At 35.7% G+C, this 14,000-nt stretch overlaps 1 protein-coding gene across 3 annotated transcripts in view; it reads left to right on the plus strand.

The window, feature by feature from the left end:
• Positions 1-14,000, plus strand: part of Prkg1 (protein kinase cGMP-dependent 1) — a 1,169,615-nt gene that overhangs the window by 1,041,477 nt on the left and 114,138 nt on the right. For all 3 annotated transcript variants that reach the window (XM_026410547.2, XM_026410546.2, XM_077799283.1), the window contains one exon: positions 1,125-1,190. In XM_026410547.2, the coding sequence (XP_026266332.1) occupies positions 1,125-1,190 (66 nt within the window). The remainder of the gene's footprint in view (positions 1-1,124; positions 1,191-14,000) is intronic.

Here is a 14,000-nt window from a genome sequence, read left to right on the forward strand (position 1 = left end):
ATTAGTGATGGGGAACTGGCTTTACCAAATATTAAATACTGATTGTTTCTTTAAAGCAAATATAACCTTACCATCTTGGTATAGCAACAATTAAATATGGTAAAAATACAGAAAAATACAGAATTCAGAAGTATATGTAAAATTTTAAAAAATGTAAAAACTCACTGGAATCATTTAAAAGCCTGTTATTAGAGATATGTTTTATGATTCTTAGAATAAAATAATTAATACTATATTGTTGGTACTTATTTGTTTGTATTTATTATATGTACTTGTTTCTGTAATGTATTTCAAACATATTTATCATTAATTCTATTTGCATACGAATTTTTTATCTTAGGAAAATAGTGCGTTTTCATTATGATTTAATATTATCATTACAATAATGCAATGACATTTTTAGTGGCTGAAAATAATTGTAGATATTGATTTATCACATTCACCTTTGATTACTGGATAAAACAGGAAATATGGCAGATTTTTAAAGGTCAAAGAGGTTGATAAAATTACTACAGTGACAAATGAAACAGTTTTTGTATACTTCAATTGGTATGACTAAGATTTTTCGAATACTCTTGAAGAACCATAAACTCTGTAATGGATGAAGAGCTGTGTGTCATAAATTGCCAAATAGTTAGATACATAAAAGCAGGGTCTCTAAAGCAGTGAAATAATTAAAATAGATCCATTGTTCTCAAGGTAACAATGACAAATTCATACATGAGTGGATTAGATACTCAATTACCAGAAGTATATCTTCAGATGCTTTAAAAACTTTCATCTATTCATGCCCATTATTATCTTTGTCATCATCCAATTAATTTATGAATTCCCCAAAGAGCAAAGGGAATGATGTGCTGTTACGCTTGTGTAAGTAAAACTCCAAATTTAAAAATTTTAATAACTGGATTATAACTACAGAATTTGCACGATTAATGACAAGGATGCAATGGTTCTTTAAGACAAAGAAATCTGTAACATGAACAAAGCTTAAAGTTGAAAGTGACTGAATCAGAAGAGTTTATATAATTTAGTATGTTTCCTGAATGAATCACAATGGACAATTTTCCTTGATATTAAAGGTTGTTCTATCCTAATGTCTCTCTCTATATTTTTTTATACAGGGAAGACGTGAGAACAGCAAATGTCATTGCCGCAGAAGCCGTAACCTGCCTTGTGATTGACAGAGAGTAAGTACATTCCTGTACTAAGCATACTGCACATTCATATCAGCAACATACATATGTGTTGGGAATTAGGTACCATTTTATGAAGCTATTAATATCATATTTTTCAATTTTAATTGAGTTCTATATTTGATTCTTATTCCATATTATTCTTGGAAGTGCCTAACTCTGCCATTTAGCTTTGTGATTTTAAAAAAGGTTTGTAATCATGCTGAACCTTACCTTAGTTAGCTCATTATTTGAGAGACAGTTTGAGGATTACTGATGACATGTGATTAAAGTATTTGTCAAAGTTCCTTTTCTTTAGAAGGTACTCAACTAATACCAGCTATTTAGGTAAATTTTTTGAAGAGTAATTCTTATTGTCATTAAAAATTGGGCTATTCCTTTAGCATGTGTTTGCTATCTGCTCTATTATCCCATTCAGAGACTCCAATACTAGAAGCACTTAGAAAGACACTTTTGGAGAAAGCTTCAGTGTTAGACATGGGCATATATATTTAGAAACATCAAAAGTGTGTTTCATGATGCCTATCCATGTTTCTCCTACCCATTCAGGCTTGCTGTTATCACTACCTGAATGCTAAACCACAGAAATGAGATTATTGACTTTTCAAGAACACACTTGGACATATATACTAGGTAGACCCACTTGGGCACTTTTACTCATGGCAGTGTAGGTGGGTAAGTTTACAGAAAAGCTAAGTGGCTGACCCAAAGAGAATTGTAAAACAGGCAATGAACATCTATGTGGATGAAACTGAGAGACCAGATATCATATGCCAAGATGATGGAGTTAGATGCTGAGTGCAAGGGTCACTGGGTGGAGAACAATCCCACTGGATTCAAGAATCTTACTTTTGAGGCCCCTCTGTGCTGATTCCTTAGAATCAAAGAAATGAGGCAAATACCAAATGATAGTAATTTCTATGAATACCTCAGAAGCAGTTTTTCTTTGTCTGTTTCCCTTGTTCCACATTTATCCATTCATGTATTCCTCTATTAGACTTTATTGGAGCATTATTATACTCAGAGAAGTTTCAAAAGTATACTACAGATGATCATTTTGGGGTTAGCCTCTAGAAGAGATGATGTATATACAAAAAATAACCATCATGTGATCTTCCTGATCATCATGTAAGGAAGAAGTAAGAAGAGTTAAAAATAAACTTTTAAAGGTATCCAAAATGAGGAGTGGCTACTTCTGAGGAGAATCAGAAAGACTTTGGAAAGAAGTGGCATTATTACTTGAATTCTAGAAGCATAGGAAAGACAGTGTAAACACATTGAAGTCTCTTAGCACTATTCATAAGGAAGCTCTGAGCCACTTAACTGGCCAGTGAGACTGTGGAACATTGAGAAATGTAACAAATAAGTTCACAAGTATGTCTGGACTGGTTCACCAGGAGCTCTGAATGTTGGGATAATGTCAGCTCTGACAATTTTATGTGGTGAAATAGTGTCTCTACAACAATGTATTTGGCAGGCTAATCTGAAAATGCTGTGAGAGAGAATTAAAGGGAGAAGTTGAAGATAGAGTATCTGGTTAGTGGCCTAAATCCAGTTGGTGATCATGAGACCATTTACAGGAGGAATGTATAATAATGAGTAGGTAAAACCAGAGGGTTTAGCAACACACTATCTGTAAAGAGCAAGGGGAAAATTAGGGATATCGTTGAGGCAGTGAAAGGTAGAAAGAATATAGAAGGAGAATCTGTTTGGGAGTCACAACCTTATTAAATACAGTAAGACTGTAGTTAATTTGAAGTACAACCTTGGACCCCTGAGGATAGACACTCTTCAGGGGGTAGGAAAGGTGGACCAGGAACTCTTGTTAGAGTTAACTTCATATTATTAGCTTAAAAGTCACCTACATGTTAATAGCCTACATGTTAATATGGAACTACCCTGGAAGAATGAAAAAGAAAAAAGTATTAAGTTTAGAATTAGGGGAAATTCTTTCACTTAAAGTCAGGCTGGGCACTGTGACACATGCCTATAATCCCAGTGGCTTGGGAAGCTGAGTCAGGAAGATCACAAGTTCAAAGCCAGCCTCAGCAATTTAGTGAAGCCCTAAACAACCCAGTGAGATCTTGTCTAAAGGAAAATATAAAAAGGAGTAGGGATATGGCTCAGTGGTTAAACACTCAGGGCTGCAATCCCCAGTACAAAAAAGAAAAAAGTCAGGTAAGGGAAGCAAAAACAGTGGGAAAAAATTCAAGGCATTATCAAGCTGAACAACATGGAAAACCTCAGAAACCAAGAGAATATTTTTTTTCTCTCTCTCTTCCTCCCTCTCTCTCTCTCTCTCTCTCTCTCTCTCTCTCTCTCTCTCTCTCTCACACACACACACACACACACACACACACACACACACAAATTAAATGTCTAGTTTAAAGAAACAGAAAATTGGTGAAACAAAAAATCATATCCAAGATTCTAGGAAAGCAGTACACAAAAACAAGGTTGTATCACTTGAGGAGGATGTAACCTCCTCATGGCTGGCTCCTCAAAAACCCAGATACTAAGTTATAGTTAGAAAAAGAAATCCTGATATACTATTGCACAGTAGGTTAACTATAGATAATTATGTACTATATATATCTAAAACAGCTAAGAACATGTTGAATGGTTTCCCCATAAATAAATAATAAACATTTGAGGAGATGGACATTTAACCTGTTGTAAAATTACATAATGTATTCCAATACTGAAATATCATGGTACCCCACTAATATGATATTTTATATTTTTATGTATCAGTTAAAAATACATTAAATTTTAATTTAGAAAACATGAAGATGACAAGTGACACTGAGGATGGAGAGAAAAGAGAACCAATTGAATCTTGACTGAACAATTTTATGAGAATATGGGCAAATTATTTCAGGTCTGAGTCTCAGTTTCTCTTTCTAGAAATAGGAGAATATTAAATAAATTATAATATTGAAAATATTTATTGAAAATCAAGCAATTTAATGTAAGAAAAGTTGCATTCTCAGCACAAGACATGAAGTAAGAACTCAAGACATCATAGTATCCTATTCTCAAGAAAGGCACATGCACCTCTTGGATTTCGCGGTTTTCCTCTCTAATCAGAATAATATTATCTTCAGAGATACATACACAGAAGATACCTTGAGAGAGGTCTCACTTGAAACATAAATACAGGGAAGACAGTTCAAATCTTGAACCTAAGTAGTACATTTCTATACTCTCAGGAGAGAAGTTGGGCTTCCCACCAAATGTTGAATTCACAGCTTTTTATTTAAAAAAAAAAAAAAAGAAACTGTAACTGAAGGATCCTGTCAAAAGCCTGCTGCTGATACCTAATTTATGGTCAATTAGAGAAGCATCAGGGCTTCATCCCATGCAAACAGATGGCAGACATTAGAACTGTCAACACAAGGAGCTTCCTGCACAAATTTACAAGCTAGGTACCATGTTACATAAGCCAGTGATTATGCTTTATCATTCCAGAGGGAAAGCAAAAGAACATTATTGTAACTAATCATGCATGTCAGATTTTTCTTTAAAGAAATGCTCATTCACAAACACAAAAATGATAAACAGATACATGGTTTATATAAAAAAAAAAACTTTCTCTGAGGATTGGTTTCTCACAGCCCACTCATTATCTTAGTAACCATCTGTAATGTTTCCAAAACTTGTGAAAACTATCTAAAAATCTAGTGTAATGGAACAATCTAATAATAAATTGCTTCAATGTGTAAAAAGAACTGAGTACCTGTAGTGTCCTTATTTTAGAATCCTTGAAAAGAAGTAAATACCAAAGTAGACTGCATTTGATAATCAATTATGCAATGATTACTTCTATATTGTCATGGGAAGCTAGAAATTCTATTAAGATTTTTTTTGACACATTGAGGACTGTTCTGGTCATTGTCAAGGACAGTAACTTCTACCTACTAGTAAATCATAAGGAATATCACCTTAATCCATAATTACTACCCTGGTCATCTGATTCCCCTTGACTCCAAGGATAGCTGAGATCTTTCCTTAAGCCCACATGAAAGGAGGTGACATCTGGCAAAGAACATGACCAGCATCCATTCTGTTGGTCAATTTTGGTGCCATACTGGCCACTGCTTATGTTGACTCTAACCTCTATTAATGTCAAGCTAAAATGACATCAACAATGGTTTTCAAACTTTTTTGTTAACAAGGTCATTGTTTCAACAAAATGAATTATAAAGAACACAAGGACTTTTCTGACTGTCATGGGGATAGGATATCCCCGCAACCAGGGGTCTCCCTTCTGTCTCTAAATAACTTCAAGTGATTCCTCAAACCTTCCATGGAACCCCAAGGAATCCCAGAATGATTTATATACATACCCCATATGACAGATATAAGGTCCTTTCCATCAGTGACACTAATATTTTAGCATTTATTTGGACCATTGTGTTATTTAGACAAAATCTAGGAGGTGTAGAACATGAACTAGCTTAGAGGAAATGCATTGTACTGGAGCATAAAAATTATGAAATTAGGAGGGATTGACAAACAAGATTGTAGGGCATCGCAAATGGCAATCTCAGAAATTAAGGTATCTCTATGGACCAGGGAGGTGGGGGGGGTGACTATAGTTCAAGTAATTTACCTCCCAGAGCTATAGTTGCCTGACTGACAGGCATATTTATACCATATGTTTAAAAGAGTACCAACACTTTCACCACCAGACTAATGGTAAGGGAGCATTTCATAATTCCAAGGCTGGTCACAAAGCCCATAAGCAGACAGGTTACCAAGAAAGTTGGACATAGAGGAAAAGTCTCTAGAATTAGCAAAGACTATTTCTCAGCACTCAAACTGGTCCTGAAGTATTAAAATTGGGCACCTTTTAATTGGAATTAGACTCTAATTGGAATTAGAGTCAGACAATGAAACATTGATATTTATTAATTAAGAAAGATAATAATGGATGCCTGCTTCCTATGTTAGATGTTAGACCTGCTGAGATGAACAAGACACAAATTCAACAAGAGATTGAAAACTGAATAAGATCAGCTCAATTAGATACAAATCTGTGTCTATATTAGAATGATTTCCTTTACCAGTAAAAATCTTACAACTTTTCAGTTACTCTACCATGCACAGGTCACCTGGGTTTTGACCTAATTTCTAGCTCTTTAGACACAAGTGCATCAGTCTTCAAAAACAAGGCTTCTGCTAGTTTCTTCCCAGATCTCCCAGCCTTTTAATTATGGTGAGTTGTTCCTTTCTCCATTCTCTTCTGCTGCATATATTCAGCTGTGCAAGAACTGTTGGAATTCCAAATACATGTTCTGGATCACATAGTGGGCCAGTCAGACAGCACCCTGGGCACCATATGCAGCAGGACCCAGAATGTCAAAAGAGATTGAAAAATATGGAGAAAATAATATCCACCCTAATTCTCCCAGGAAGGGTGCTATGGATGTTTCTGATAATATGATGGTGGTAAGGCTCACCAAAGTGCATGCTTAAGGAAGAACATATGATCACTAAACCACATCCCTTTCGAAACAAAAATGACAGGCTGTGACAAGTGCAGGAGTTTTCTCTCTCAGAGGAGAGGAGTTCATGTATGAAGCCACAGAGAACTGCATGGCTTAGACAAAGGATCAGCAAACTTTTTCTGTAAAGGTCCAGCTAGTAAATATTTTAGACATCTTAAGCCAAATGATCCTTGTTCCAGCTCCTCAATTTAGCTGTTTTAGTGCCAAAGCAACAAAAAAGATAATAAATAAATGAACATGGATGTGTTCCAAATTAAGATTTTCTTATGGATACGGAAATTTGAGTTTCATATCACTTTTATACCTCAAGGAGTATTATTTTTTTATTTGATTTTGTTCCCACCCTTTCAAAATGTAAGAATCATTCTTAGCTTATGGCCATGCCAGAAACAAGCAATGGACTGAATCTGTCCATATTAGGCTGTCCCCTGACTGAACAGAGTATTAAAGTTGAGTAATGACCCAAGTGTTCCTGCTCTGACCTTCCTTCATGCTGTGATCATCTTGTCTTTTCAGTAAAGCAAATGCATAGACTACTAATCTGAAGTGCCTAGTTATTAACCTGCCAAGAGTGTCTTCTTGATCCTCCTGATGCCATCCCTACTTGTCTTCCCAACTCTGACATCCTATCCCCTGTTCCCACATCCTCTTTTCTTTACTCTTTTGTAGGCATTACCCTTTACGGTTACACTCTCGCCCTCCCACGGACACACACCTGTCTTTTTATTTCTGTACCTCTAATTCCATTCTTTCATTCTATAGGACTTTGATCCAAGTTTTGCATTAATTTCGGTATTAACTAAGTAGAGATTAAGATAGTACTCTGAAACAGTTATTTGCAACTTGATGAAATACCCAATAAGACTGAGAAATCATGAAAATCCCCCCCAAATTTTTTAAATGTTCAGGTGCTATTAGGGAATAGGGGGAGAGAGAGTAGATGGTGGATTTGGGGAGAGAAAAACTGTAACCCTGTCAATCAGGTCAGCCTCAGGATCCTGTACCCAAGGTAATTTGCCCACCTAGGTTGCTCATGTCCTTCTCTTTACATAGTTTGCCATTCTGTGTCCACATGATAGGACTACAGGGAATTCGTGTGCCACATTGCCGGTGGTCACGTTGCTTAACTGATAGGGTGATAAACTTAAAGTATTTCACAGCCTCATCCTTTCCTACAGCCTAAGTAGATTTTATTTTGGTTCATTTTCCAGAAAGAGATCTAGGGTGATGTGAGGATATTGGCAGGATGATTATAAGAAAAAAAATGTGCCTTGCTAGAATGGTGTCAGCTGTGATCATTTGTGCTTGTCTTTTTTTATGGAGCTGTTATTGACTGGTGTTCTTTTCAAAAAATATTTATTAAGCAGAAGAGATAAAAAATCAGAAGTTTTAGATGTAAAAGAGACATTATATTATTTCAATTTAATGATGTCAGTTGAATTATAGCATGCCCTGAGCAAGCATGATCTAACTATAAAAGAAGCATATTTCCAGTGGGGGAAAAAAGTATGTCTAGAAGTAGTAATTGTCATGGAGAAAGATTGGTGGGACAGCTGTTTATCATGTGTGCCTGTTAAAATGACAGTAGACTCTTACTGCAAGTCCTTCCAAGAAGCACATACTCTTGACTAAAGAGCTCATTGAGAAGACCCAGAATCAATTCATATACTGGATTACTTCCATATATTAGTTCTTTAGACATCAACTATTTAGAGGATTTAAAGGCAAATATGTAAAAAAAAATGAACTGCTTATTTACATCCTTGTTTTACAGATAATTTCCTGTTTTTATCTGGTGTCACAAACCCAGAGCATTTCTCTTTAGTAACATTTTGAATCCTTTCAGAGTAAAAGTCCAACCTCATTAATATATTAATTGGCCAAATAATCCAAATTTAGCATTATTAAAAACATGGCTAAAAAATTTAGGCAACTATGCTAGATCAGTCAGAAAGAGATGTTAGAAGAAGCAGGAGAAACCAGGTAGACTAGGATTTGACAAACTTTCTCTGTAATGGGCCAGACAATAAATCTGTTTAGCTTTGTAGGCCATATTGTCTATGCCAAAAAGTTCAACTCTGCCATTTAACCCAAAGGCTATAGATTTCTAAGCCTTATTTTTGAGAATGACTTTATTTTATAGGAAAGGAACCTGAGGCCCAGAAGTGTCAGGTACATTCAAATTACATTCTTGAATCCTAATGCCTTCATTATTATCTTAGAATTTCAGAATGGAATGAGACTTTAGAAAACCTCTCTTCCAAGTCCTTTAGTTTCAAAATGAGAAAGGTAGTTCCCAAAGGGAATATGAATTTTCCAAGCTCTTTAGATCCTGGGGTGGAATTACGGCACAAGTTTCCAGTATTTTCACCAGTATCACTTTATGTTTTAGATGACCAAGATAGAAACCTCACACATTCAGGAAGTACATGCATAATGTCTACTATGTGACTCTAGGTTCAATATTATGATATATGAAAATGCATAAAAAAGCAGATACCTTCAAGAGGCTTAGAATCATGAAAAGGAACAAATGCTATAATGATATAATAAACAAATTCACCTGAAAATGAGGGGCTTCTGAGTTAAATTAAAATCTTTTCATTGAATTAAATCTGAAGCTAATTTGACTACGTGTAAGGAAGAAGACCAGTGAGTGAAATTTGGGTTCCAAAAGCCTCCCCAAATGGATAAGGACCTCATCAAATCAAATCCTCCCCCATCCTGGCCAAACAGTTGAGATTAATCAATTTTTAAAATTAATTAATTAATTAATTAATAATTTAAAATTAATTTAAAAATTAATTAACTCAGTTTTCATTTACAATATATAGAGCATTTATTGGATCACTTCCCTTACCTCCCAAAAGAAGTTAACTCTCCTATTATTTTTCACTGTACCATCTTTCACCTGCCTTTTCATTCATTTATAGCACTTGTTTGTTTTGACTTATAAACTACATGCTTGAGGAGGCTGGAAACTATATTTATTTTGTGGACTGCCACATCCTCCATTTTAAATATCTTTTGAGGGATCCTAGATCAGTCTGGGTCCCATTGGGAAAGAGATGGCATATAGTAATTTGAAGAGGAAAAGTTAATTATGAATAATTAATAATTGTAATAGGGATTAGAGTAATAAGAGCACTCTCCAGAACATACAAATAGCAGATATAGGAATAAATCACCCTAGTTATAAACTGTGAACTCGTATTTATGACTAAGAGGTAAACTTTATTACAGAACAGAGTTCCTGGAGCTCAGCACTATTGACACTTAGGGCCAGATGGCTGTTTTATGTGTGTGATGAGTAGGTCAAGGGTCTGCCTGGTGCACTACAGAATGTTTAGCAGCACCCTGCCCTCTAAGGTCCACTAGACGAGTGTTGTCCAATGTGATGACCAAAAGTGTCTCCAGACATTGTCAATTATCCAGACAGGCAGTGGAGGGAAGAGAAGGACACTCTCATAATTTGCTGGATAGCAATGTGGTAGCTGAGATGTCATGTTTGTAGAACTCGTGTAGGAAATCAGCACTGCAAGTTTCCTTGAAAAGCTCTTCAAAGGCAGGTATAAAACCACCTGACAGGGAGTTGGCTGGGGAAACTGCTGGCCACCAAGTAACTGTGATGGCTGGACACTGGAGAAGCCCACCAAGCACTCTGAAATCAGGAAGCAAAATCATTTGTTCCTGCAGTGTCTCTCCAGTGACCTCTGTTGACAAGGTTTCAGTGCCAACTGGAAAGAAAAAAACCTAAATGTCAGAATCCATTTTCAGAGAGCAGCCAAGAAGGATGAATTTAGAGCTGGGAGGCAATAAATCAAGAACCAAGACAGATTCAAAACCAAATCATAAACTGGGAACCAGGGATATAAAGATATATAGCAAGATCTTCTACTTGCTATGAACTCGTGGTCTGAAAGTTAACATAAGAAAGTGCAGTTTGAGTAGGAACAAAATACTTGGGGAGACCCGAGGGTGGAAGAATGCTTTTTGCCTAAAGCATCCAGAGGACCTCCTGGACAAAGGGACAAGTGAGCCAAGTTTTTAAGTGGGACTTTTACAAAGGAGGGGTAAAGGCAGCTGTTGCTGAGAAAAGGGTGTGCAGAGAGAAGAAATTGGAAGGGTTTTGTAGGCTGATGACTGGATTGTGGTAAGAACAGAGGGTTTATAGGACAAGGAACTGGATAGCTAGCCGAATGCTGAGAGATGAGTTTGGAAAGAAGAGAGGGAGACAGATTATAAAGAAATATCTTAGTATCTCAAACTAAAAGAATCTGGAGCTTTTTCTCTGGGCTATAAAGAACCAACAGAGATCTGTTTCTTCTGCATTGTGTTTGTCTTTGAAGGAAGGGAGTAGAAGATTGATTATAATGTCGAAGAACTCATGCAGGGAGACCATTAGGATATTGCTGCAACAGCCCTAAGCAACATCATTAGGGTTCGGGAGTTTAAACTTTAGTTCAAAGCAGATTTCAGTGAATAATTAAATATAGGAGGTGAGAGAGAAATACTTCTAGTTTAGGGGACTTGGTGGATGATAGATCATGCATACAAGTGATAAACAGGTTGAGGTAGAAGTGATCAGTTAATTCAATGATGGATATGTGGCATTCAGACTGCCTAAGTGGTATTCAGACATTCAGATGGAGATGTCCATTGACAGAAGTATGTTTTTTTCCCCTGACAATCAGAAGATGAATGGAAATTGATGTTGCAGTTCACAGTTAATCACTTTAATAATAACATGATATAATCACAGCTTTGGTTTGTTAATTACAATCAGTGTTTTGATTTACACCAGTGAATAAATACTGGGGTTTTTTTCCCCAGTAAATACTTGAAACCTTACTATGTCTCTGAGGTTTGCATCTTTATCCCTTGAGTGTTTTAAAAATTGTTGTTTAAAGATTCAGTGATTTCTTTGGAGTTCATAAACTTGTTCTATGAATGAATAAGGAAATATGCAAAAACTCTCAGTGTCTAAATTTTAAATATCAATCTTTCTGTCTTCAAATGAAAAGATAACATTTGAAATTTCATATTTGGAAATCTCTTTAAAATATTTATAAACAGTGTTTTCTGGCTGCTTACTTGGGAAATGTTTATTTTCCTTATATCCTAGAGATAAGCAGGAAAGGAAGGATGCCAGGACTGAAATTCTGACAGAAGCTTAGCAATCAGTATGAAAATCAACAGGACAATCAGTGAAAGTTAAATTCTGCTTTAGATATTCACTTCACTTTTTTGTAGAGTTAAGTGGTTGTGCTTACTTTAGTAGGCACACTTCCCTGGTGAGACAGTTATTACAGGCCCAGCTGGGTCATAAAGATCTAAGACTTTCCTTTTTTTTTTTCAGTATGTCTAGCAGTTGGTACTCATTTTGAAACTCAGCATAGAAGCATGAATTGGATTAGCATCAGCCACAATAATGATGCAGCCTCATTCCCAGGATGAGCTTTACTTACAAAGGAGGCCCTTTCTGAATTTACTATTTTGGAAGAAGTGTAGTGGTCATATTGTCTACTGCCCTGCCCAACCATGCAATTGAATTAATTTTAAATGAATACCAGACAATCAAAATCAAATCATGATTTGACAGTTGGTAAGGAAGAGGTCATTCTCCATGCTGAAGCAGAGTTAATACATTATCATTTAGACAGAAACCCACTTGGGCTGAATGAAAACTTATATTTAGTCAGGTTTCATTAGACTCTTAAGATTTACTTTTTTCTCTTCTTTTTTTGTTTTTACATTTCTAATAGAGATTATATCATGATAATATGTGTAAAAACTCTTCACTGTAGAAAAATTGAAAAGAAGAGAAAAGTTTAAATATAATCTTGCCATTCAAAGGTAACTACTATTCTTCTATTGACATCTTGGTATACTTCATTAAATAGGGAGATCATTCTACCTAAATTTATTTTCCCTGCTTTGACCATATGTAAAGCAGCATTAAAAATAATATCTCTCTCTCTCTCTCTCTCTCTCTCTCTCTCTCTCTCTCTCTCTCACACACACACACACACACACACACACACACACACATACACACACGCACATACAGATTTAAATTGATAGGTAAAAACTGATTAAATAGTGTAACTCACAGGAAAGCTACAAGGAATATTTTTTCCTCCACTTTAAAAATAAACTAAACTTCACAAAGCCAAAATGTCATGTCCCAAAACACATAGCTTATAAGTAGGGAAATGGTTATTAGACTTAATTTGGTTTCCAAAGCCCATCAGAACACATAACCATACTACATTGCCCTGGCAATTTAGCATGAGCATTACTGAGTTCCTTTGTCTTCTTAGACTTTTAAATGTAATCTGATATCTAGTCAATTTTAATTTTTATTTTTTGTGACAAATTCTATGCAGTAAGCAGCTTTGCCCATCTTCAGAAGTAATTTCTTGAAGAGATACATGGTAGTAGAATCATAGATTCAGAAGATAAGTATATTTTAAAATTATTGTCTAGAGCCATTATACAGCACTCCCTCACACACATTAGTGACAATGTGAGAATGTCTGTTGCACTGCTTCTGGGCCAGATTGTACTTTGATTTGAAATAATCTTAAGAAATACAGATCAGAGATAAATCCACCCAAGGCGTGAAATATTCACCATCCTAAAAGAGTCAATTTGACATTTATTCTTCTCTTGTAATTGATACATGGAGAGCTTAGTTATTGACAATTAAAGCTGGGGAGATTGTTCATTCTTTGTCAATTACTTTCTTTGTCCTAGAGACGAATAAACAAATATAAGAGACTTCAGAAGATTATGAGAGTAGAAAAGAGCTCAGATGACCTTTCTCTGAAATGTCAGAAATAAATAATAAAGGCCAAAAACAAACCTGAAAAGGAAGGGTAGACAAGAAAAAAGAATGGGAATTATCCAAATGACTAACTTAAATCAGAACCAGAAAACCATGACTTGAGAGGGTTCAATTTATAGAGGAAACAGTATGATCAGTGGTGGAAAGGAACATTCAGAGAAGGTAACTTGTAAATCTTCTGAGCATTCAGATGTCATGATTTTATTTTGTCTCTTAACACTCTCATGTCTGTTAATTGTCACAATATCCCTGTAGAAACAGATGACATAAACCCCAACATATTCCAGAAAGGGAAATCCAAGATCAGAGAGGCCAAATGATGGGGTCAGAGTCACAGAGCTCCATTAGAATTTCAGGACTGTCTGATTTCAAGGCTGTGCTATGCCTGTCATATTGTCTTTAGGCTGTTGCTTCTGTACCAACAAGTTAAGTGCTAACTGG

The sequence above is a fragment of the Urocitellus parryii genome, chromosome 5 (assembly GCF_045843805.1).
Source record: "Urocitellus parryii isolate mUroPar1 chromosome 5, mUroPar1.hap1, whole genome shotgun sequence".
NCBI lineage: Eukaryota > Metazoa > Chordata > Mammalia > Rodentia > Sciuridae > Urocitellus > Urocitellus parryii.